General features: G+C 42.4%; 1 protein-coding gene across 2 annotated transcripts in view; it reads right to left on the reverse strand.

Moving 5' to 3' along the window:
- Positions 1–7271: 7271 nt before the first annotated feature.
- DCAF12 (DDB1 and CUL4 associated factor 12) overlaps positions 7272–26051 on the reverse strand; it is a 39497-nt gene continuing 20717 nt past the window's right edge. For both annotated transcript variants that reach the window (XM_060609480.3, XM_060609477.3), the window contains exons 3-9: positions 21234–21440; positions 20100–20160; positions 15038–15231; positions 14000–14065; positions 12703–12865; positions 9958–10136; positions 7272–9417 (exon numbers count right to left, since the gene is read on the reverse strand). In XM_060609480.3, the coding sequence (XP_060465463.1) occupies positions 9259–9417; positions 9958–10136; positions 12703–12865; positions 14000–14065; positions 15038–15231; positions 20100–20160; positions 21234–21440 (1029 nt within the window). In that variant the 3' untranslated portion in view covers positions 7272–9258. The remainder of the gene's footprint in view (positions 9418–9957; positions 10137–12702; positions 12866–13999; positions 14066–15037; positions 15232–20099; positions 20161–21233; positions 21441–26051) is intronic.

A 26051-nucleotide genomic window follows, 5' to 3' on the forward strand; every position in this document is an offset into this window, starting at 1 on the left:
GATCCCAGCTCAGGTCATGAAATCACAGTGCGTGAGTTTGAGCCCTGCCATCAGGCTCTGTGCACAGATCCTGCTTTGGATTCTGTCTCTCCTCTCTATCCCTCCCCTGCTTGTGCTCTCAAAAATTAAATAAACAAATTAAAAAAAAAAAAAAAGGAACATATAGATTTACTTGCATATATCATTAAAATTTTTTTATGATGGAAAATTTCTAACATTACAAAATTAAAGACACTAGTATAAGGAGCCCCCATATACTCATCTACCAGCTTCAACAATTATAAACATATTGCTGTAAAAAAATGTAACCTTCTGAATTATTATTTTTTTAAATGCCATTCACTCCCATAAGCTTTATATTGTAGTTTCTCACACACAGCAAATGGGAACAGATGTGAGAATGTACAAGATAAACAGTCAGACCTACTGATAGTAGGGAAGAGTGATAGATAATAGCCAGCCACCCAATAACTTGACATGCTTACATGTTTATTTATTTTTGAGATAGAGGGTGCACTACAGCACAAACAGGGGAAGGACAGAGAAATAGGGGGACAGAGGATCTGAAGCAGGCTCTGCACTGACAGCAGAGAGCCCAACACGGGGCTCGAACCCATGAACTGTGAGATCATGAACCGAGCCGAAGTCTGACACTTAACTGACTGAGCCACCCAGGCACCCTTAACCTTCTGAATTATTTAAAACAAATTCTTCTTTTTTTGAATAGATTTATTTTATTTTTTTACAGAGGGAGAGAGCACAAATGGGGGAGAGGCAGAGAGAGAGAATCCCAAGTAGATTCCAAACTGTCAGTGTGGAGCCTGATCAGGGCTCGAACCCACAAACTGTGAGATCATGACTGGATCCAAAACCAAGAGTCAGAAGCTTAACCAACTGAGCCACCCAGGCACCCGAGAGAGAGAGAGAGAGAGAGAGAGAGAGAGAGAGAGAAAGAGAGAGAGAGAGAGAGAGAGAGAGAGAGAGAAGGAGAGGGAGAGAGAGAATCTTAAGAAGGCTCCACTCTCAGCAGAGACCAATGCAGGGCTCGATCTCATGACTGTGAGATCATGACCTGATCATGAGTGGGATACTTAACCAACTGAATCACCCCAGGCACCCCTGAAACAAATTCTTGACCGCATGTTATTTCATCCATAAATAAGATATCTCTAAGTGCTAAGGATTTTTAAAAAACATAACCATGGGGCAACCTGGCTGGCTTAGTAGGAGGAGCATGCAACTCTTGATCCTGATGTCATGAGTTTAAGCACCACGTTAGGTGTAGAGATTACTTAAAAAAAAAAAAAATTTACAAAATAAATTAAAACATAACCACAATATCATTATTATACCTAGAAAAATTAACAATCATTATTTAAAAAAATTTTTTAAAGTAATCTCTATACCCAACATGGGGCTCGAACTCACAAACCTGAGATCAAGAGTCACATGCTCTACCTATGAGCCAGCCAGATTGCCAACAACCATTATTATTACCTAATATCTAGTCAGTGTTAATTTTCTTTTTACCATAGCATTGTTTTGTATTGTTTTGGATCAGGATGTAAACACCATGTATGCATTACATTTGCTTGATATATATGACTCAAGTCTCCCTTAATCTGTTACAGTTGTCCTTCTTGCTACTTGTTTCTTGGGAAAAAAAACAGGTCATTTCCTCTACATCCTGAATTTGATTGTTTGCATCCCCATTATACCATTAATATATTCCTCCAGTCACTGTATTTTCTGAGAGCTGATAGATAGATCTGTGCTTGTTCAGATCAAGTTTGATTTTCTGGCAAGAACACTTCTTAGGTAATGCTGTTAACTTCCTATTGCAGGAGCACCTGGCTGGCTCAGTTGGTGGAGCATGTGCCTTTTTTTTTTTTTTTTTTAATGTTTGTCTATTTTTTGAGAGAGAGAGTGTGTGTGCCCATGCGCAAGTGGGGGAGGGGCAGGAGAGAGGGAGACAGAGGATCCTAAGTCAGTTCTGTGCTGACAGCAGATGGCCTGACACAGGGCTCGAACTCCAGAAATGCGAGATCATGACCTGAGCTGAAATGAGACACTCAATTGACTGAGCCACCCAGGCACCCTGAGCATGTGACTCTTGATCTCAGGGTTGTAGGTTCAAGCCTGATATTGGGTGTAGAGACTACTTAAAAAATAAAATCTTAGGGGCGCCTGGGTGGCGCAGTCGGTTAAGCGTCCGACTTCAGCCAGGTCACGATCTCGCGGTCTGTGAGTTCGAGCCCCGCGTCAGGCTTTGGGCTGATGGCTCGGAGCCTGGAGCCTGTTTCAGATTCTGTGTCTCCCTCTCTCTCTGCCCCTCCCCCGTTCATGCTCTGTCTCTCTCTGTCCCAAAAATAAATAAAAAACGTTGAAAAAAAAAATTAAAAAAAAAAAAAATAAAAAATAAAATCTTAAAAACAAAAACAAAACAGGGTCACCTCCGTGGCTCAATCAGTTAAGCATCCATCTTTGGCTCAGGTCATGATCTTGTGGTTCATGAGTTCAATCCCTGCATCAGGTTCTGTGCTGACAGCTCAGAGCCTGGAGCCTGCTTCAGATTCTGTGTCTCCCTCTCTCTCTGACCCTTCCTCACTCATACTCTGTCTCTCTCTCAAAAATAAATTAAAAAGAAAAAACACTAAAAAACCCACAAAAAGCGAAACTTCCTATTGCAACCTATCAGGAGGCACATAATATCTGGTGGTCTCTCTTTTTGTGATGAGATTGACCTGCAAATATTTTAAGTTCATTTATTTATTTTGAGAGAGAGAAAGCACAAGTAGGGGAGGGGCAGAGAAAGAGGGAGAGAGAGAGAATCCCAAGCAGAGTCCACACTGTTAGTGCAGAGCCTGACATGGGGTTTGAACCCATGAACCACAAAATCCTGACCTGAGCCGAAGTCAGATGCTACCAGCTGAGCCACCCAGGTACCCCGACTTGGAAATATTTTAAATTTTCATTTAGCATTTCCTTACTAATACTTAGGATACTTCCAAGTTTTTTTGTTTTTGTTTTTAAATAATCAATGCTATGACAAACCATCCTTATACATCTATCTTTGCATGTTTGCCTAGAACATTTCCTAAAATTCTCAAAAGTGAAACTTCTGGGTCAATGGATATAATCAATTTTTCAACACAATAAATTCATTTGGATAGGTTAAGGTTTCCTAATAAAGTCCACAGCCACCAGATAGATTAACTAGTAGCTTAAAAACAATATAGTCAATGGTAACTTTACCTAATGACTCATGCATCCTTGATCTTTCCTCACACCCTGGCTAATAACTCTAGGTCTGCACAGGCAGGCACAAGGCAGATTCTATAGTAGAGCAAGTTTATCACAGGCTTTAGCTAGATCTCCTATTATCTCCTGCTGTCAAGGAAGACTGCAGATAGCTGTACGTGTTATTGGCCAATACATTCAGGATAGGAAGGCATCCTAAGACAATCTGCACTGTGAAAAGATGACCTTGAGTAAAAGTTAAAATGTTCAGGGGCATCTGGGTGGCTCAGTCGGTTAAGCATCTGACTTTAGCTGAGGTCATGATCCCAGTTTGTGGGTTTGAGCCCCACGTTGGGCTCTGTGCTGACAGCTCAGAGCCTGGAGCCTGCTTCAGATTCTGTGTCTCCCACTCTCTCTGCTCCTCCCCTGCTTACACTCTATTTCTCTCTCTCTCTCTCTCTCTCAAAAATAAAAATAAACATTAAAAAAAATTTTTTTAAATATTCAGTTTGAGATAGATAGGAAAAAGCAACCAGAGGTGAGCAGTTTGGTCCTGGAATGGACAGAGTCAGGCAGAATCAATTCAAGTGTGGTTCTGGGCTTTAATTTTTGCTTTTGCACATCTCAGCACTATTATGTGAATACCATTCATCTTTGTATTATCACAAAAAAAATTTTTTCTTACGTATCATGTGATTTTATAAAAATTGGTATCTGAAAATTCCTCAGAATATTCCTGTATTAGTTTGCTAGGGCTGCCAAAACAAATTCCCACAAATTTGGTGGTGTTAAAACAACAGAAATCCATTCCCTTACAGTTTTGGAGGCCAGAAGTCCAAAATCAGGGTGTCAGCATGGCCATGCTCCTTCCCAAGGCTCTAGGAGAGAATCTTTCCTTGCCTCTTCCAGCTTCTGGTGGCTCCTGGAATTCCTTTGCTTAAAGATACATCACTCCAATCTGTCTCTCTTCATGTTGTCTTGTGTGTCCCTGTATGTCCTTTTCTCCCTTACATAGGAAACTCCTCACTGCAGGGCCTACCCTAACCTGGTATGATCTCATCTTGATCCTTACCTTATTTTTATCTGAAAAGACCCTATTTCCAAATAAGGTCACATTCTGAAGCTCCGGATAGATTTCAATTTTGGGGAGACACTATCCAACCCACATTTCTCAATGTTTTATCAGAAGCCATTAGGAAAATAAGACACGTAATAAAATTTTACAAGCCCTGCTATAATATTTACCTGTTTTGAAGATAAACTGCTTGAGGGGAGGGATTGCTTCCTATTTTTTAGACTTCCTGCACTAGAGTAGTTGTGGATGTTAAGGACCCAGGAAATCATCTAATGTCTAATCTGAACTCCTCATTGTAGAAGGTGAAGAAACTAAAGAGGGGAAAAGACTTGTTCAAAGTCACAGTCACAAGCAGCTGCAGTAGAACTAGAACAGAACCCATACCCTCCCCTTTTGGTCCACTTACCCTGAGTGGTTGGTCAGAACTTGGGAGTAGCATGTATCCCCCTTCAAGGAATAGCAACAGTAACTCTAATCAGTGATAGAAAACTCCTCTCTCCCAGGGGGGAAGAAAGATTGTTTGGTAGAAATTGAAGCATGGTGGTTGGGACAATAATTTTGTGTTTTTAGCAAAAGAGCCTAGAGGAGCAGAGAGGGTGGTGGTGGTAAAAATGAAGGATGTTTCTCACATAAGCAATACATTACAGGGCCCAAACCGCCACACCTCAGGCCATGGTACCCAGCACAGTGTTCTCTGCAATGGGCAATGGCCTTGACCCCGGAGTCTTATTATTTCCAGTCCTCTGTTCAAGCTGCCACCAGTTAAGAAAAAAGTAGCTACAAGTGAGGGAAGCTGTTCATTTGTTTTCTTCTTGTCCATAGCAGTAGGCATGTTAATTATAGCTCTGAATGGTGCTTAACAAGAAATGCAGTAAACATGTGACACTGAGCTCAGTTAATGAGTATTATTATCCTTTTAAAATTCTGACTTCAGCAATTACACACTAATCAAGAGAAGTGTTTAGATGTGAGGCTCAACCCAACAGGAATTTGAGAGGACAGCTCAGAGCCCTGTCTTGGAGCGCTGAAACAGAAGAGCTTACAACCCCATCTTGAGCAGTTCAGTTCACACCTCTCTCTGGTGGTAGTATAGAAACAAATTTCTCACATTTGTTTCTCTGGATTATTTTTTGGAGGAGCTGAAGGGCAGAAAAAACAAGTTAAGAAACTCAAACTTTATTTTGTCTTTATCGGTGGTTCCAGACTTAGCCCATATTTCTACCCTTCCAAAGCATCCAGTCATCTCAGCACACTAGCATGAATGAGATGTGGCTAAAACCAAGTAACGTTGAATGACAGCCACCCCCAACCTCACCCATTGTTGGCTCCCAGACATCAGCCAACTGGAAAGGAAAGAAAAAAACACTTGGGTCATTGGCTGACTTTTACAATTGACCCCAATGCTAAGCTAAGGGTCTTGACATCCTGACTTGCTATTTCTGGGTACCCGCTCTAGGAACTGTCTGGATGGCAGTTGGATCAGAGAGGCTAGACTGGGAGTCTTCAGCTTAATTAGAAACACAGAAGGCCAGGGATGCTTGGCTGCCTCAGTTCGAAGACCTGATATTAATCTTGGGGTCGTGAGTTTGAGCCCCATGTGGGGTGATTACTTTTTTTAAAAAAGCAGAACAAAAAGAGCACCTGGGTGGTTCAGTCAGTTGGGCCTGACCTTTGGTTTCAGATCAGGTCATGACCTCATGGTTCCTGGGTTCAAGCCCCATGTTGGACCTGTGCTGGTGGCATGGAGCCAGCTTGGGATTCTCTCTGTCCCTCTCTGTCTGCCCCTCTCCTGCTCTCACAGGTGCTCTCAAAATAAATGGGTGAACTTTAAAAAATAAAAATAAAACACACTAAAGGCCTGATTAATACTAGTCAACTCTTGGAGTTGCGGGGTAGGGAACTCAACATAAATTAGGTTCCAAAGCCTTCTGTAAAAGGACCCAAGGATGATGGGAGCAGCAAGTAGACCAGGGGAACGAGGCATGTGGCCTGAGGGAGAACAAGAAAGTTCTTTCATGGCAAGGGAATCGGGACTGGCAGGAAAGGGAGGGACCCTATAAAGTCCACAAAGCTTTTCTGTGAGATACATACTTTGCTGGAAAGTCTAGCTGGAAAACAGGAGCAGGGCCAAGATTCCATGGAGGCCCGAAGCCTAGGCCAGGTCCCCCCTCAGATCCCATCACCTTTCTCTGAGCATGTTCCATGGACACAAGTTCCACAGTAACCAAAACCTGAGGTTGGGAAAAAGCATGTCTTTGTTTACATTTGCATTTCCCAGAAATAATTTGACCAAGGAACATTTTGCAAACACCCATCACTGTCTCATGGATTGGAAATTCTAAAAACTTCATTTTGGAAAAGGTTTTTCTCTTTTAGGAAGCCCTCTTAATTGCCTCAACTAATTCACCTCTCCCTTCCTGTTTTGTGGCCTTTGATCACATAGGTAGATGCCTGTATGAATTTTATTCTGTAGTCAGTCTCCAAGGTAGGTGCAAAGGGCAGCTGTATCTAGCTTGTCTAGAGAGGAACAAGTGCCTTGAGACAGAGGAATATACTGCTTTGCCTGCCTCTGTGGCCCAGCCCCGACGAATCTTCCAGGATTGGTGATGAGGAGGGTGGTACAATTCAGCAGTCTGCCTTTCTCTCAGGTACACCCCCAAACCAGATCTGGGAAGAGCATCACTCACCTTGGTCACTGTGTCCTCTTGCCTGGGCATATTCATCCTCAACTGGACCCGGACCCCAGAATAAATGATCTTTGGCCAGGGCTGGGGACCAGGAGCAAGTAGGTCTAAGTGTTCGTGTGATTGTACTTGACTTGCCCTTAACTTTGAGGGAACTCTTGTGTTCCCCTTCTGCTCCAAGCAATCCTAGCCCCCCAAGGTAAACTTTCAACCAGTCATTTGGGGCCTTTACCCCACTGCCTCTTGGCTATACATATTTACTCAAACCACTCTGCAACTGGAATAATATTTATTTTTTTACTTGGCAAAAAGTCAAGTGCTACATTTTTAAAAACAAAATCTCAAACAATCAAACGTATTACCCATCACAGAAGAGGGTCTGGCAACAGTACAAAACATCCTACTTAAGATCTTTTTTTTTTTTAATATACAAGTTGGTTTAAAATGATAGAAGTTCTGTGAGAACTAAGAAATCTACAGCCTGTAGTTTAAGAATAGAAAAAAAATTAAGACAATTAAAAGATCTATAGTATCCAGCATTTTACTTAATTCCCTGTTTATAGCACCTATTTCTCTAGGTTAGAAGATGAGAATTCTAGAACCTGTGGTATGTGCCTTGTATAACCAAGATAGGGTGGACTTGCTGTCTCCTCCCCCACCAGCCCCCATTACCAAGGAGAAGGCACTCTTTTTTTTCCATCTCCCCACTTACACCCAGAGCAGAGGGGGATAACTGGGAGAGCAATTTAGAAATGAGAGTGCAGGAATAAATAAGACTTTTCCTTTCCCCCAGGATGGGCTGTTGACAGAAGCAGAGTATGTGCTTAGAATGGAGGAGGAATTTGTGGGTGGGAACAGCTGCTATCTGCAACATGATGCGTAAAAAGCAAGGAATAACTGGACATCACGGTCAGTCAGTTGCCTGCAAGTTTCACAACCTCAGACTAAACACAGTTCAAGGGAGGAACAAATTACTAATCACATCAATGCTTTTACATGCACAATGTTGCTGGCTCTAGGCCACCACCACCACCCTGGGGCTAAGCCAACAGAGTGGGAGAGGTGGCTTCAACCCCAGCCCCACTGTAATAAGAAAATGAACATTCCACACATGAAGCACTCGCTACACACAGATAAACCCCTGCTTACCCCCACCCTCCTGGACTGAACCCAATTTAGAAAAGCAAAGCAAAACCCACAAGATTAGAAGAAAGGCAAAGGAGAAGTTTCTCCACAAAGCCAAGGGGACTGAGTATGTGAATCTTAGCAAATGTAAGGCCCCCTGCTCCAGGCCCCTGAGATACCATATCAGGTCTTGTTTGAGGGAAGGAAAAGGAAGACCGGGATAGGGATTCTCTTTACCAAGTTCTACCAATGCTTCTGCAGCCTCGAGAACTGCATCTGGAGACCCTGATGTTTTAGGGGAGTGGCCACTGGCTCAGTAGATGGGAAGATGACATGGAAATGACACAGAGAAGTGTTCTCACCTGGGGAACACAAGGTTGGGAAGACAGGTAGGGGACGGATCACCCTGGAGTCCTGGCATGAAAGTCACCAGGAAGCCTGCCATCTAACTCAAAGGGTTTTCCTGGTGGTGACTGTTTTTCTTTCTGTTTTTACTTCCTATAATCAGTGCTGTTAGACTTTAAAAAAACAAGATAAAGACTAGTCCCAAAGCTGACTCTGTGAATAAAGTTGTTTCTTTTATAAATATTTTAATTACAAGTAATTCTTACTCCAGGTAATTTCAGTGACACACGGTATTTGCAGGCACACAAGTTCTCTCTCTCTCTCTCTCTCTCTCTCTCTCACACACACACACACACACACACAAAGACAGCCCCCAAACTTTCACAGAAAGTCTGACAGCAACCACATAATTATAAAGGAACCCTACCTCTCAAGAGTGAAGTAAGGGTGAGAATGACTATGCCAGCCTCTGCCAGAAGCCAGAGAGGGGAGAGTGTGTGTCACTTAAAGAAAAAATACAAATAAGAATTAACAATGTTTGGTTGAGAAGCCAGAAAGAAAAAAGACAGAAGAAACTCTGATTACCAAAAGCGAAAAAAGGAAAAACCAACAAAAAACACTTCAGATTTCTGTACAGAGCTTCCTGTCAAGTGCCTAAACCATAGGCAAACTCTTGTGTTCCCACTAAAATGAGGGCCTCAAACAATTGGAAGAAAATCAAAAGAAACAAGGAAACTAAGGATGGAAGTTAGTGTAAATCTCTACATTTTGGGAAAGAGTTAGTTGTCATTAACTCCAGAGCCCAGCATAGTTTCCATGGAGCCCTGAAGGGAGGGGACCTCCTGCCACAAAGAGTTTCGTTCCGGACGAGTCGTAGCAGTGGGTGTAAACAGCATTGGGGAAGAAATCAATGTCCGAAAAGTAATTCCTCCACGTTTCATCATGATTCTATGGGAAGAAAAAGAGATTGTTAGCACCTCTAGGCCATAGGGCAGAAAAGGGGATAGGAAGGGACAGGAATTCCTTCTGGTCTCCTTAAGAGGAGAGGGTCTTGCATCTAACCTGATGTCAGGAGACTGGTGCTCATGGGAACTGGAGCCTCATTTTTCCAAATGAACATTAGGGAAAAGTGAACAGGCTGAAGAACTGCTATACAAACCTAAGGTCTTCTCAGGACAGTTGGAACCAAACTCTTCAATAATAATTCAGTAGTGGCTACGGTGAGGGGGGTTCCTTCTGCTCTACTATCACCTGGGGGTAATCCTAAATCAATTAGTGTGTCTTACTGGGCCTCAGTTTTCCCATTAACATGTAGACGCAGAAGCAAAATCAAGGGAAAGTGCCTTTCTCTGCTCTAAGGAGTACCTCTTACCAGTGAAAAAGTATGTGACTAGCTGGTGTTATCAGTGGGGGTGGGAGCAGATGGGTAGACTGAAGACAATTTTTCTGTCACTGTTCAGTAACCATGTCAGGCACGGTCTTACTCACCAGCCAGCCCTTGCCAGTGGTTAGTTTCAAATTCTCCCCTGCTAGTCTGGGCTTAGACCCATAACAAGCTGAGAGCCTCTCTTCCAGGAATCTCTGAGCTCGGATGTCATAGAACAGCAGGGAACCCTGCCCTGTGCCCACAGTGATGATATGCTCATAAAAGCTCACTGACCGGATCCCTGAGAGAGAAAAAAGGAAACGGCAATGAGTAGGGAGAATACACACTTGACAGTCTGACTACCTGAATTTCTCTAGCACTGAGTTCACATGGCACCCACATACCAGACAGTGCCTTTTCCATGGCAGGTATATCTCATGCAAAAGCCTTAGAATGCTGATGCCACACTGCCAATCCATGCACTAACAGGGACCTTCCCATAAACCTTAGGGAAGTGCCAGAGACCAAATGATGCCTAAGATCTTTTAGCCTAAGACCTTAACTGTGCCCTGAACCATCCTGCCTCCCCTAGACTTACTGTGGAGTCATCTTTCATAACTCTAAACTGTTATATGTAAACTCATAACTTCTTCACTGTGTTTCAAACCTATACTGAAACAGGGTAACCTGCATATTTATATATCATTATATTAATAAGGACTTTTTCCTATCTGACCTAAAAGCCCTATCTGACACTGCAAGAGGTCTTTATCTGGTACTGTGTCTGTGGATCAAAGAAGTGCATGGGGTACGAAGATGTCTCTTGGCACATAGGAAGTGCTTGATGATATTTGTGGAATCAGTATTTCCTTATTAGTTATGAAAGCTACTCTGTAACAGTAACCAAAATATCTTATTAAAGCTTTATTTTTTTAAGACTCATTTTTTAAAAATTTTTTTCAACATTTTTTTTTTTTTTAACATTTATGAGACAGAGAGACAGAGCATGAACGGGGGAGGGTCAGAGAGAGAGGGAGACACAGAATCCGAAACAGGCTCCAGGCTCTGAGCTGTCAGCACAGAGCCCGATGCGGGACTCGAACCCATGGACCGCGAGATCATGACCTGAGCCAAAGTCGGACGCTTAACCGACTGGGCCACCCAGGCGCCCCTCATTTTTTTAATTTTTAAAAAATGTTTATTTATTTATTTTGAGAGAGAGAGAAAGAGCAGAGAAGGGGCAGAGAGAGAGAGAGATGGACAGAGAGAATCCCAAGCAGGCTCCACATTCAGAGTGAAGCCTGACATGAGTCTCATGACCTAAGCCAAAATCAAGAGTCGGTCACTTAACCAACTGAGCCACCCAGGTACCCCTAAAACTTAAACACAATTTTTTTTTAACTAATCTCTACACCCAACATGGGGCTTGAACCCACAACACCAAGATCAAGAGTCACATGCTCCACCCACCAAGCCAGGTGCCCCTCTTAAAGCTTTTCATTGCAGACATCATTCCAGCCAACCCTAATCACTCTTCCCCTTAAAACTCTCATTACACACATTATTCTCTCTGCCCTGAAACATGAGCATCTTAACTAAAATTGAAAACAAACCCCAAACAAAAGCCACTTCTGCAATATCTGAATGAAAATAAACACTACTTGAAAGAAAGAGGCTAAACTGTAATTCTTATTGTGCCTTTTAGGACTCCCAGGATAATGTAGCTACATTTTTGCATGAGAAGGGGAACAAAGTGAGATGAAGAAAATACACTCTGTTAACTTGAATAATCTGTATTCTAGTCCCTGGCTGTTCTTCCACCAATCCAGAAGATACTGAGCATGGAATTTAAATGCTCTGGGTCTCAGTCAGCTCATCTATAAAACAGAGTTATTAACACTAACCTTACCTTTTCCTACCTGCTTCTTACAGGGTTCTAGGTAAGATGAAATAACATGTCAGATAAAGATATACTGAAATCTTAAAGTACAGTACAAACATAATCTTTTTATTCCTTGATAAAGAAAGAGTGCTCTCAGAGAAAATATGCTATAAAAGATGGAAGGCTGAAGCTACAACTCACCCAGTGATCAGAACTAAACTATTTTCTTCAGGTTTACTGAGGTATAATTGACAAACAATACACTGTACATATTTAAAATCACAATCTGGGGGCGCCTGGGTGGCTCAGTCGGTTAAGCATCCGACGTCGGCTCAGGTCATGATCTAGCGGTCCGTGAGTTCGAGCCCCGCGTCGGGTTCTGTGCTGACAGCTCAGAGCCTGGAGCCTGTTTCAGATTCTGTGTCTCCCTCTCTCTCTGACCCTCCCCCGTTCATGCTCTGTCTCTCTCTGTCTCAAAAATAAATAAACGTTAAAAAAAAAAAAAAAAATTAAAAAAAAAAATAAATAAAATAAAATCACAATCTGAAGTTTTAACATATGTATATACCCATGACACTACCACCACAATCAAAATAACTAATATATCCATCACCCTCAAATGTTTCCTCATGCCCTCTGTAAACTCCTCACTGTACATCATCCCTTGGCATAAAATGATTTTTACAGTTCAGATGGGGCACCAGCAAAAAACTACCATAGGGCAGAAAGTCAAGATCTATGAAGAAATAAGAAAACCACCAATATCCTGACTGTTGGTTTCCACTGAGGCTTCTGTGGCCACAAATTTGTCTGTGGTGTTTGAAGCTCTGTTGCCATCTGCGAGTATTTAAGCTCCCTCCATGTGTTACCAAACACCAGGTTCCATAAAGATCACGATTGTTGTTTGGAAATCAACACAGAAACTGAAAGTCAAAACCCATCTGCAATGCAGCTATAAGCCTCAGGGGCATACCAGGACTCTTACCACTGCCTCGCTCCCTGGAGCAAACAGACTTGACGTTGTATGATGGCTGCCGTGGATCCAAGAAGGAGACATGAGCTTGGGAGCCCACTGCATACACCGACCATTCACTACCATAGGCCAGGCACACATTCTCACGGCAATATGGCAGTTTGGTGGAGAGGAGCTAAAACAGAGAGAGGAAATGATGCACCCATGGCAATACCAGAGAGTGTACTATAGGGCACTGTTTTTAGATGCCCACCTGTGTGGGTTTCCTTCATACACAAGCCACACAAAGTCAGAGACAAAAAGACAAGCCCTGATTAAGGAAATAATGCCCTGTTCCACCCCTAAGTAAATAAGAGAAAGAGAGGGTGACTGTTAATAAGAAATAAGATCTAATACTGAAGAGGACTGATTAGGGGAAAAAAGGTTAAGCTGGAATTAAATAATCAGAAGCAGAAAAGCCTAGACCTACAGGTCATTTCCAGGGGTAACCCCAGGGCACTAAAGCCAAGGTCACATTGTGTTCTCTGCCAGGACCCTCTCTGCCACCACCCTCCTCACTACTCTCCAGATAAAGGGGCTAATTTCTGGCTATCCTCAGCCTAGGTTCCCAATTGTATGAGAGTTGTACACTACAGAAAGCACACTCATGGGCCTGGCTCAACCCTGGGGAACACCAGTCAGCCTTAACCCTTAAGTCAGTCCTCAGCAGGTGCCAACTGCATGTAAGGCACCAAGCAAGGTCAGCGGAGCTCAAAGGCTGCTTCACATGAAGGAGTCAGTAATTCCTGAAGCTCTGCTTCTTCTTGAGGACGAGTCTATAACAGAAGTAATAGGCAGCAAAGGCCTCTGGGACAAGAAGAGGGCAAATAACCCACAGATAGGTTTGACTTTATGCAAAAGTTCCTTGTAAAGATTGTAAATCTTCTCATTACCTATTATTTCAAAGATGGTTTATATTAGTTTAATTAATTTTCAGTTGCCAGTGATTCCTAACTTTTAGGTTTTCCTGCCCTTATGACATGCCAAATGGCCAATAATCCATAACCAAATACTTAAATGCCTTGTGGATTGGAGGACTGCTAGTTAAAGGAGTCTTTCAGTAAGTCCTTGCAATGTGAAAGAATCACCACCTCTGATCTCTTTAAAAGATTTAAAGGAGGCACATCAGACTCAGAATTCCATGCACTGTGCAATAACATGGCCAGACCCTTGGAAAACTGATGCTTTATACAGAATGAAAAGGCTTAGGGAGAGTTTTTAACCAAAAGGTAAATTTTTAGGTAAAACCACTAAGTCATGTTCATCACACCTTAGACAGTGTATTTTCAGCCTTCCAGAGATGAAAGTAACCATCCAGAGACACTGCTCCCAATTCCTACAAGAGCAATGAAAAAAATAGGTTATATTTCAATCTGTAGCAACTAATATACAATAGTAAGCAGGGGAAGACCCTGAAGGTTGGGGTCCTCCCATTGTTCATTCTTATCCCATGAGGATTCCAGCAGGGGGGGCCAGGGATTGTTAATTGTTAGTCCATCATCTCACTCTATGGCATGCAGCTGGATAGAATATTAAATCAAGGCTGCTTCTTGGGAGAACTCAAGAAGCCAGCCAGGTTCTAGCAGTAATATAAATACCTATGGTTCAGAAAGTTCCTACTATGTAATCATTCCCATGACATCTCGTTGGATAGTTATAGCAGAGCACACACATGAAGGACAGTTTCATAAATCTCAGTGTGAAAGCTTCTATGATTGGAGGATCTAAATCTACCTCTAAGCCATAACTATGGACAGGAGATAGGAGGCTAAGGGAACTATCTTTCAAATGTGGCCTGATTCAGATTTGGGGAGCTTTTCTCCTCTTCTGGCTCTGAGTCTCCACCCTAACATTCAATACCGCCAGTTTCAGATCTGACTCAATGATTAGGTAAGACCTGCTGGGAGTGTTGATAAGAGGCAGTGAAGAATGAAAAGAACCTGAATACCAAAGACAAAAAAAGTGATCATTTTCAGAGGCACATATGAAAATCACACCCAAAATAGAGCACTTGCAAAGGCATGTGCAAATGAGAGACAGTCAAATCAGAGTGGCCCTGGGGAAACTCTGAGAGGCTGACCTACAAATATGGACCATCCAGAGAAATACTGCAGAGCTCAATGCAAGGGATGGGTTTTATAATCTCAGAATTTCTCACCAGCGTCCCTCAGCCTTCAATTCTCCATAGGCTCAGAACTAAGCTATGTTACAAGGACTGACTTGGAAAGAGAAGGGAAGTGAATCTTACAAGATTTAAGCCAAGAAGCTGAAGCAAGAGGAATAGGCTTCCTCTTTGGCAAGGTCATACCTTATTCTTGTTGTTGAAGGCCAGAGCCCGGACCTTGCAGTTGTCAGGATTTGTGTCCTCCTTGGGAATGTCCTTTAAGGCCTTGTGAGTGATGTGAGCATACACAGGGACCCGTGACACATTGTGCCTTGCATCACTTTTGGTCAACACATCGTCTGTCACCTCCCAGAGTCCCATAGAGCCATCACGTGAGCCTACAGAGCAAGGAAACCACAGATGTCAGACATACTCAAATCTCTATGGGACAGTCCTACAGAAACCAAGATGGGCTTTCTTAGTCTAGCTTTCTGGGCATCATCCTCATATGTGCTGAAGCTTGGTCAGGTGGCCCACCACAAAACAGAACAGCATACATTTTAATAGTTACATCAAAAGGATGATTCAACTAAGGTATAGGAGATATAATATAACCTTTAACCATTGGTGATATTTTTCAAGAGAATTATAGTTTGAGAAAGCTCAGTAATTTTCCAAGCCAAATGCTTAGGTCACTTGGGCATGCACAGGTGATGTCTGCTGGGCAGTAGAGTTTGGGAACCTCCACCTTAGAGCAACAGTGCTTAATGTCTTCTGAGTCTTGTATGCCTCTGAGAGACTTAGGAATGTTAAAAACCCCTTTCTCTAGAAAACTACACAAAATACCACATTGTACATTCAATTTTAGGGAGGTTCATGAACCTCTTGAAGGCTTTCCATGGACCTATAGGGACCATAATTCCCATATTAAGAATGTTTGGGGGCACCTGGGCAGCTCAGTGGGTTAAGCATCCCACTTTGGCTCAGGTCATGATCTCACAGTTTGTGGGCTTGAGCCCCACATTGAGCCCTGTGCTTGACAGCTCAGAACCTGGAACCTGCTTCAGATTCTGTGTCTCCCTCTCTCTCTGCCCCTCCCCACCCTCTCAAAAATAAACTTAAAAAAAAAATAAAAACCAAAAACCTTTAAAAAAAGAATGCAAGTTCGAGGCACCTGGCTGTCTCAGTCAGTAGAGCATGCTACTAACTCTTGACTCATGTTGGGTGTGGAGATGACTTAAAAAAAAAAAAAAAAAAAAAAAAAGGATGAGCATTCTACAGAAAATGAATACCTAAAAACATAGTTTTCCTTAGCAAACAATAATGAAGCACTTAAAAAACTAAAAACACTATTCTTTGAACTGAGCCCTGAATACACTGCTGGTGGCGAGCTTAAATGGGACCATCTTTCTGGAGGACAACTGAGCATCTGCAGCAAAAACCAGAAAGTGTATGTTCCCATCTAGGAATAATGCACTATCATAAGACACACACAAAAAGATGTTTATTCAGAACAATCTATATGTCCTATAAGAATAAGGCTATGTTATAGTCATAAAATAGAAAATCAAGAACCATTAAAAAAAATCCTGTTTTGGGGTGCCTGGGTGGCTCAGTCGGTTAAGCGTTCGACTTCGGCTCAGGTCACGTGATCTTGAGGTCTATGAGTTCGAGCCCCGCGTCAGGCTCTGTGCTAACAGCTCAGAGCCTGGAGCCTGCTTCGGATTCTGTGTCTCCCTCTCTCTCTGCCCCTCCCCTGCTCTCTCTAAGAAATATTAAAAACAAAAATCCCGTCTTAGGGGTGCCTGGGTGGCTCAGTTGTTGAGCGTCCACTCTTGATTTTGGCTCAGTTCATGATTTACAGTTTATGAGCTCAAGCCCCAAACTGAGTTCTACACTGATAGTGCAGAGCCTGCTTGGGATTCTCTCTCTGCTTCTCTGCTGCCTGCATGCACACGAGCACATTCACTCTTTCTCAAAATAAATAAATTTCAAAAAAAAAATCATGTTTTAAAATTCCTTTCCAGTAAAGTTATTTGCCAACTCTCCTTTAGACTAGAAGATATCCTTCCCATATTGCAAATCTCACGAATGTTTCATAGTAAAAATTATCTAACATGAGAGAAATACCATCCAGTTTGTGTGCATCTTTTCTTTTAAAGATTTTATTTTCAAGTAATCTCTACACCCAACACAGGGCCCAAACCTACAACCCCGACATCAAGAGTCACATGCTTTACAGACTGAGCCAGCCAGGTGCCACCAATTTGTTTGCATCATAACGCTTATGGACAGGGATTCAAAGCAGAGGTTTTATTACATATGAAATCTAGAAAAGGCCAGAAGAACTATGCATGGTTTATAATGCAAATTAAAAAATAAATCTGTACAAGTTTTGGGGTGCCTGAGTGGCTCAGTCGGTTAAGTGTCTGACTTCAGCTCAGGTCATGATCTCGCAGTTTGTGAGTTCGAGCCCTGTGTCAAGCTCTGTCCTAACAGCTCAGAGCCTGGGGCCTGCTTCAGATTCTGTGTCTCCCTCTCTCTCTGCCCTTCCCATGCTCATGCTCTGTCTCTTAATAATAAATAAACATTAAAAAAAAAAAAAAAACTATACAAGTTTTATTATGAAAAATTCAAGCATACTGAAATGTTGACAGAATTTTACAATGAACTGTTCAATCACACCTATATTCTATCAACATTTTATTATACTTGGTAGGTACATCTATCCATATATTCATCATTCATCCATTTTAACCAACTAAAAATATGTACTGAAAAATGACTATTATTTTAATATTATATTTCAAAATATTAATAGTAGTTATCTCTGGGTAGAGATATTGAGGGTAGTTCTTATTTCCTTTTTTGTTTATCTATATTTTAAAAATTTCTTATGATTAACACCTATTACTTTTAAAATAAAGAAAAATTATTTAAAGAACTAGTTGGGCAGCATCATGAAGATTGGATTGGAGAAGACAAGTATAGAAGCAGAGAGAAAATATGGAAGGATATTAGGGGTAATTCAAGATATAGATGATGAGCACTCTAGCATAGAAAAGAAATTGTAGGGGCGCCTGGGTGGCACAGTCGGTTAAGTGGCCGACTTCGGCTCAGGTCATGATCTCACGGTCCGTGAGTTCGAGGCCCACGTCGGGCTCTGTGCTGACAGCTCAGAGCCTGGAGCCTATTTCAGATTCTGTGTCTCCCTCTCTCTGACCCTCCCCTGTTCATGTTCTGTCTCTCCCTGTCTCAAAAATAAATAAAACGTTAAAAAAAAAAAAAAAAAGAAATTGTATATAAGAGGGTTTTTTTTTTTTAATTATTTAAGTATAGGTGACATACAATGTTTGTAAGACATACTTTATTTTATTTTTTTTTTTCAATGTTTTTTATTTATTTTTGGGACAGAGAGAGACAGAGCATGAACGGGGGAGGGGCAGAGAGAGAGGGAGACACAGAATCAGAAACAGGCTCTAGGCTCTGAGCCATCAGCCCAGAGCCTGACGCGGGGCTCGAACCCACGGACCGCGAGATCGTGACCTGGCTGAAGTCGGACGCTTAACCGACTGCGCCACCCAGGCGCCCCGTATAAGACATACTTTAAAAAGCAGTATAAACATGGCTTGGTAATCTAAGGAGACTGAAGACCCTAAGAGGAGTTTTAGTTTTCTGGCTGTGCACCTTTGTGTGGAAGGTGGGAGCATTCACAAATATATGTCCTAGGAGAGGAGGGGATCTTGGAAGAAAGATGGTGAGTATGAATGTGCTGAGTCTGAGGTGGAATGTTCAGGGGTTGATATTCATCATCAAGCTGAACGTTAACAATGGTTAACAAGTATTGGGCATTTTTAATACAGCAGCAACTATGTATTACTTCATTTAATCCTACCAATGACCTTTTTATAAAAATGTTTATTTTAGAGAGAGAGAGACAAAGAGAGTGTCAGTGGGGGAAGTGCAGAGAGAGACAGGGAGACAGAATCCCAAGCAGGGTTCAAGTTGCCCATGTAGAGCCTGACACAGGGCTTGAACCCACAAACCGTGAGATCACGACCTGAGCCAAAATCAAGAGTCAGGTGCTTAACCAACTGAGCCACCGAGGTGCCCTCAGAGCCCATGTTCTTAAAACCTGCTATACTGTTCAGAAAATGTAGACTTGGGAGTTAGCAGCTTGAAAACATAGGATGTTGGCAGGGTATCTCAAGGAGAGATGAGAGGCTCCCAAAGCAAAGCCAAGTCCTGGCTCCCAACAACATTTAGTGCAGGTTACTGTCATACAGGCAATCCCTGTTATAAAGATGACAGGACTCGGCCTCTGCCTTCAAACAGCTCTCATTCCCCAGGGAGGCAAATGACAGGGAATTCAAAAGCTTCTGAACCACTCCTGGGTAATTCTGACCTGTAACTATGTTTCTTCATTAGATTTATCTTCCTTCTTGGCTGCTTTCTATTGCCTTGCGAAGAATCGAAAGAGGAAATATTTATGTTCCCTGAGCTTTGTTAGTAGCAGTTCTAAGCATGGGCTTTGAAATCAGACCTGGATTCAGATCCTGAGTCCATCTGTCACTATTCATGTGGCCTTTGGCAAGTTATAATAAACTCTCAGAATATAAAGTTTCTCATTTGTGAAATGAGGTCAATAATGCAAACCTTTTAGTATTATTCTGAGAATTATAAGAAATAACAGATATGAGGTACTTAATTTAGCAACCATTATGATTATTTTTATTTGGGAATCTAGAACTGGGGATTGGATTTTTACCTATGGGTACCCAGCAAAACTGTAGCACTCTCAGCCTACTTTGTAGGCTGCTGTGGGTATCCAGAAAGCATTTGTGTATCTCTTTATTATCTTCTCTACACTAATTTCCTTGTGTTTTTTTCTGACTTCTACCCCTGGGAAAGAAATTCCCCTAATTCTTTTTTTTTTAATTTTTTTTTTTAATGTTTACTTATTTTTGAGACAGAGAAAGACAGAGCGTGAACGGGGGAAGTACCCCAGAAAAGTTGAGGCTAACATGCCATCACACATACTTTTGGGGAACAAAGCAGAATATGATCAGGAATATACAGGGGAAATGACTTATTCAAGGACACATGATAAGTAAGAGAAAGAGCCAATATTGGAAATAAGATCTCCTGGCCCCTGGCTGATGGTCTGTTTACTGGGCTATTTCCAATCGCACTACTACCCCTTTTCAATTTCTAGCCTCCCTCCCTCCCTGCCACACAAAAACTCCATACAAAAGGGTAATTTTACCAGATACCGCCATAGTATCACTGATCCATGCAATGGAAAAGATCCAATCCTTGTGTCCATCCTTGGAGAGGAAGAAGTGACAGACAGGTACAGAGAGAGAGGGGAAAAAAATAAATTAGTAAAATAAGGATTACAATGTATACTCTTGAAAAGCATACAGTCTGACTGAAAATATCTTTGTAAAACTGATAAAGTGATCTCTGATGATCTTAACCCATAGGGCAGGATCCCACAATTTTTAACTTCTGTCTTGAGGAGCTCAAAGCTGGAATAAAACCGGCATTCCCATGGGCAATGAACATGTCTGGTGGACACACCGCTCTGGCCTGCCACCTCTGGATGTCTTATTTGGGGCTCCTACACATAATCACCTACCTTTTCTCTAATTTCATCCTACCACTCTCCTCTTGTACCTTCCTGGTACAAGAGCTATAACTGACCTCTTTGCTGTTCCTTCTGTCTGGAACTCTCTTCCTCCAGACATCAACATGACTTGTACTCTCATTTCCTTTATGTCTCCCTGCTAAATGTCATTCTTATCAATGAGGACTTCTCTGACCATCCTCTGAAATAGCATTCTCCAACTCTCTCTATCCCCTTAATCTGCCTTTACACTTCTCCATGGCACTTATCACACTCCGACATACTGCTGGTAAATATTTATTGGTTTATATGTCTCCCTCCACTAGAAGACAGGCTTCACGAGGTGTGGGGCTTTATCTGTTTTGTTCATTGCATGTCCCCAGTGTCCAAAACAATGATTGGACATAGAAAGCTCAATAAACAGTTGTTGCTGAATGAATGACTTAATAAACTTTGTTCTCTGACTATGGGCAGTGGGAGGTATGTAGACATTGTGGATTCAGACACAAATCCACTGGTGCTGGACCCTGAGGTGTGTTGCTCACTGCTTTATTGAACAACACTCTCAATATACCAGATACTCTCTATGGGGAATTCAGTCCTCATTCAGGTATTTCTACCCTCTCACCCCACCCCCATGCCCCTGGAGTTAGCAGAAATCTAGGGGAAACTATTCCTTCCCAGGGGGCATGTGGGAGGAGGGTCCATGTTACCTAGCAGGCTCTGTTTAAAAACAGGCTACCTCTAACTACAATTACTGGGGAAACTTACATCACCCACACACACAGGATCTAGCGTAGGCAGCCGGTAAATGGCAAGACTGTTGGGGTTGTCTCCTCCAGTGGCTAACAGAGTTCTGGAGGGATTCAGCTCAATGGCATGGATACCACAGCCCTGCTGGGTCACACCTCCAGGGTCCCGGTCCTTCAGAATGGGAATCTTGGTGATCTGGCTTGTCTGCACATCCACTACAAATAGCTACAAGAAAAGGGATAAAGAAGGTGACACAGTTTCTCTTTAATATGGATAACCCTGGGTACAAACATCCATTCATTCAATTATCCATCAAACTTTAATTAATCTCTACTACATGTTAGACCCTAGAAATTGTTAAAGGCATAGTCAGGGTTATTAGTCAAATGAAATATGAAAATAAGGAAATATAACAGAGACAGGTATAATACACTGCATGAACACAGATTAACAAGCAGTAAACTCTGTCTGGGATTCAAAGACAGCTTCAGGGGTGCCTGGGTTGGCTCAGTCAGTTAAGCATCTGGCTCTTGATTTCACCGTTCCTGAGATCAAGCCCCAGTCCCAAGCTTGCGATTCTTTTCTCTTTTCCTCCTCTTTCCCTCTCTCTTTGCTCTGCTCCCGCTCCCCAACTCTCAAAATAAATAAATAAATAAACTTAAAAAAAAAAAAAAAAAGGGCAGCTTCAAAGAGGACTTTCATTAGACTATGGACCTAAAGAACCCAACTAAAGGTTTTCTACCATTCTGGACTTATTTTATATATCTAATTCTTATCTACCCATGCAGAGAAACTTGTAAACAATTCCCAGAACCCATCATCATAACCACTATTAACTGTGTTATAAATGTTAGGTTTGCTGGAGTGACCTGAGACATATGACAAGGTAAGAGTTATTAATTATCTCACTGCTTTTCTCTAAGCACATACACCATTCACATGCCCCATGCCTTTGTTCATGCTGCTGCTTCTGCCTGAAATGCTCTTCTCCACCTCTTTTCCAAACTAACCTCTTGCCACTCTGCAAGATTTAACTCAGAGAAATGTTTTACAGAAAAGATCAGTCTCAGAGAAAGAACAATCCCAAGTCTTTTAATAAACTCTTTATAGAATTAAATGATTCACTCTTTCACTCAGTTGTTCAGGACCACCTAAAATACCAAGTACTGTTCTAGGAGCTAGCAATGTGTCTATGCACGAGAGAGAAATAATCTAGTGTAGGAAGTCAGCTTAAAATCCTCTCAGCAGCTCTTGTGATGAAGCCAAATCACGTCAAATCTTTGTATAAAGTAACCTACTGCTTGTGCCAGAAGAAGGTCTAGGAAAGGAGAAACTAGATAGGCCTTAAATTTAAATATAAGGGAAGGAGTACCTGGAATAAGAGTGCCAGGGAGAGAGGTGCCTGGATGGCTTGGTACTTAAGCGTCCAACTTTTTTTTTTTTTTTTTTTTAATTTAAAACCCAGGTGAGCAAACACCACTGTAATGCCCTCAGCAGCAGAGAAAAGGGAAAATCCTGGCTGGTGAGTATGCCAGACGCTGTGCTGGGGGCTTCCAGTTACTTAAAAGTCCCCCTGGGGGACATCTGGCCATGTCCAGGGACATCTGTGGTTGCCACACCTGGGGTCGGTGGGGCTGGGGAGGCTGCTGACGCCCCACAGTGCTCGGGACACACCGATGTGGGCAGTGCTGAGGGGCAGAGACTGCTGTAAAGATGAGCAGACCAGAACTCTCTGATGGTCCCATTTTACAGATAAGGAACCTGAGTGTTAGCTCCCAGCTACTGAGAGGCAGGTGGCGCCTCTTTGCAAGAATCAACAGTAGCAGAGCAAATAAGGCAGCCTTTAACCTTCTGGTACCCAACCTTCTGACCTCACCTCACAAATAAGAGGTGAATGTGAAATCTGACAGAATCAGGACTGCATGTACTACACGATGTCCCCACTTGCTTCCTTCCAACAATTCATAGGGATGTCTTTCCAAGTCAGTGAAGGGGAATGCAGTCAGGTGAGGTCATGTTCTAATCAACACCCATATCTAAGGGACCTGAACCTACTGCCCACGTCACTCTTCGCTTGCTCACTCAAGTGTTTACTAACCACTACTGCCCACTGCATGGACAGCACTGTGAGGCACACACATGTGCTAACATCTTTCATGTCTGCTCTTGGTCCAGGACGCATTTATGCTGGTGTAAGGCAGGGATGCAGGAAGTCTGATTAAGAGCTCTCTCCACTGGAGCACCTGGGTGGCTCAGTCAGTTAAGCTAAGCGTCCAACTCTTGATTTTGACTAAGGTCATGATCTCACAGTTCGTGGGATCAAGCCCGGGGTCAGGCTTTGTGCTGACAGTGCAGAGCCTGCTTGGGATTTTCTCTCTCTCTCCCTCTGCCCCTCTCCCATGCACATGCTCTCTTAAAATAAACAAACATTAAAAAAAAAAAAAAATTTTAAAAAGAAAGTGGGGTGGGGAGGCACAACCTCCCCTGAATCTGTAATATAAGCTCTGAGAACTACTTAAGGCAGATTCCTGGCCTAATAGGCACCATTGCTGATGTACTCCATAGGCATTTTAAACTCAATAATGTCCAGGGGTGCCTGGGTGGTTCAGTTTCTTAAGTGCGGGGTGTGGAGCCTGCTTAAGATTCTCTCTCTCCCTCTCCCTCTGCCAGTCCCCTGCCTGCCTGTGCATGCTCGCTTTCTCTCTCTCTCTCTCTCAAAATAAATAAATAAATAAATAAATAAATAAATAAATAAAAAATAAAAATATGTGCAAAACAAATTACCTTCCTTCTCGACTCCTCCCACATTCCCATCATCCAATCTAGACCTGCCAAATCTACATCTTAAATATTCTCACAGTTGGCTCCTACCTTTCCATCCTTTTTCTCATCACCTGTCTGGACAATGGCAACTGGTCTTTGTACCTTCAGGCAAGGCCAAAATCAAAACTATTCTCCACATTAAAAAAAATTTTTTTTAATATTTATTCATTTATGAAAGACAGAGAGCACAAGCAGGGTGGGGGCAGAGAGAGAGGGAGACACAGAATCTGAAGCAGGCTCCAGGCTCTGATCTGTCAGCACAGAGCCCGATGCGGGGCTCAAACTCACAAGCTGTGAGATCATGACCTGAGCCGAAGTCGGACGCTTAACTGACTGAGCCACCCAGGCGCCCCTATTCTCCACACTTTAATACGTCATCTTGACAAAAATGGCAATCCTCCCATATCAGTTAAAAATTTCCATTGGTGGGCGCCTGGGTGGCTCAGTCGGTTAAGCGTCCAACTTCGGTTCAGGTCATGATCTCTAAGTTCGTGAGTTCGAGTCCCACATCAGGCTCTATGCTGACAGCTTAGAGCCTGGAGCCCGCTTTGAATTCTGCGTTTCCCTCTCCCTCTGTCTGTCCTCCACTCACGCTCTGTCTCTCTCTCAAAAATAAACAAACATTAAAAAAAAAGAAAAGAAAAAATATCTATTCATTCCTCTTTATCTAAATCTAAACTCCTTATCACAGCATCAAGACTCCTCAATCTGGCCCCAACCTCTCTCTCTAGCTTTACAACCTGCCATGGACCTCATGCTCTAGAAATAATGGCTTATTACTTATTATTCACCCAAAAATCTTCAATGAAATATAATTATTTTGTTTCATGCTCGTGCTGTTCACAAAGCCACAACTACTTCCCCCTCTTTTCTATATGTGGCCAGTACATACTTACCTTTCACGATTCAGTTCAGTTATGTCCTCTCTGAATATTCCCTAAATATCCAGACTGGATAAGTTTTTCTCTTGCAGGTTTCCCAGATACCCCTCTACCCACAACACTAATTTAAAATCTTTGTCTCTCTCCCCCAATTACAACGCCCTCCCAATTCAAAGAGTAGGAGATTTATCTTATTAGTTCTGTAATCCTACCCCAACAGTGGAAAGCTATATAGTAAGCACTTGTAGAAGACACCTTTCAGGAAGTGTGACCAACAATGTTAAGGGGACCACATATCCCTGCATTCAGAGTGGGGCCCTGTTAAGGTGCGTTTGATGTAAGTCCAGATCTCCAGATCAGAGAATTGTCCAGAGGTGGCCTCCTGGCTCAGGGAGAACCAATCCAGAGGCTAGATTTGACTGATCAGATTCTCTCAGGAATGTGAAACTGGTTTGGAGGCATTAGACCAGATTGTCTGGGTGACCAATTTCTACCAAAGCCAGTTCCCGAGAGAAAGGAACAGAAGAGAGACAGCACGGACATCCTTAATTCCTAACAGCTTTCCAATTCTTAGTTCTGTTTCCTTCTGAGATCTAGAGATACTTCCTACTCTTGGGGTTTGCATATTAGCCCTTCCAATAAACATCAGTGGGGGAGCGCCTGGGTGGCTCAGTTGGCTAAGTGTCTGACTTCAACTCAGGTTATGATTTCACAGTTTGTGAGTTCGAGCCCCACGTCGGGCTCTCTGCTGTCAGTGTGCAGAGCCAGAGAGCCTGCTTCGGATCTTCTGTCCCCGTCTCTCTGCCCTTCCCCTGTTCTCTCTCTCTCTCTCAAAAATAAATAAAACATTTAAGAAAAATTAAAAAAAAAAAAACAACAACCATGAGTGGGTTTCTTACTCTTTTAGAGCAAATGATCTCTAACCAACACAGTCCCTCTCAAATGTTTAATGAAGCAAAATTAACTGCCCACTTATACCTCTGTGTTTTTGTTTTGTGGGACAATGCATCCATAACATGCTACCTTTGAGACCAATGATTCCCTAATTGATTATCACAATCACTTGGGGAGTTTTCTTTTTTAGAAACACTATAAAAGAAAAACAATTCCCAGGCCCTACCCTAAAATGCCT

This window comes from Panthera onca, chromosome D4 (genome assembly GCF_046562875.1).
Source record: "Panthera onca isolate mPanOnc1 chromosome D4, mPanOnc1 haplotype 2, whole genome shotgun sequence".
NCBI classification, from domain to species: Eukaryota; Metazoa; Chordata; class Mammalia; order Carnivora; family Felidae; genus Panthera; species Panthera onca.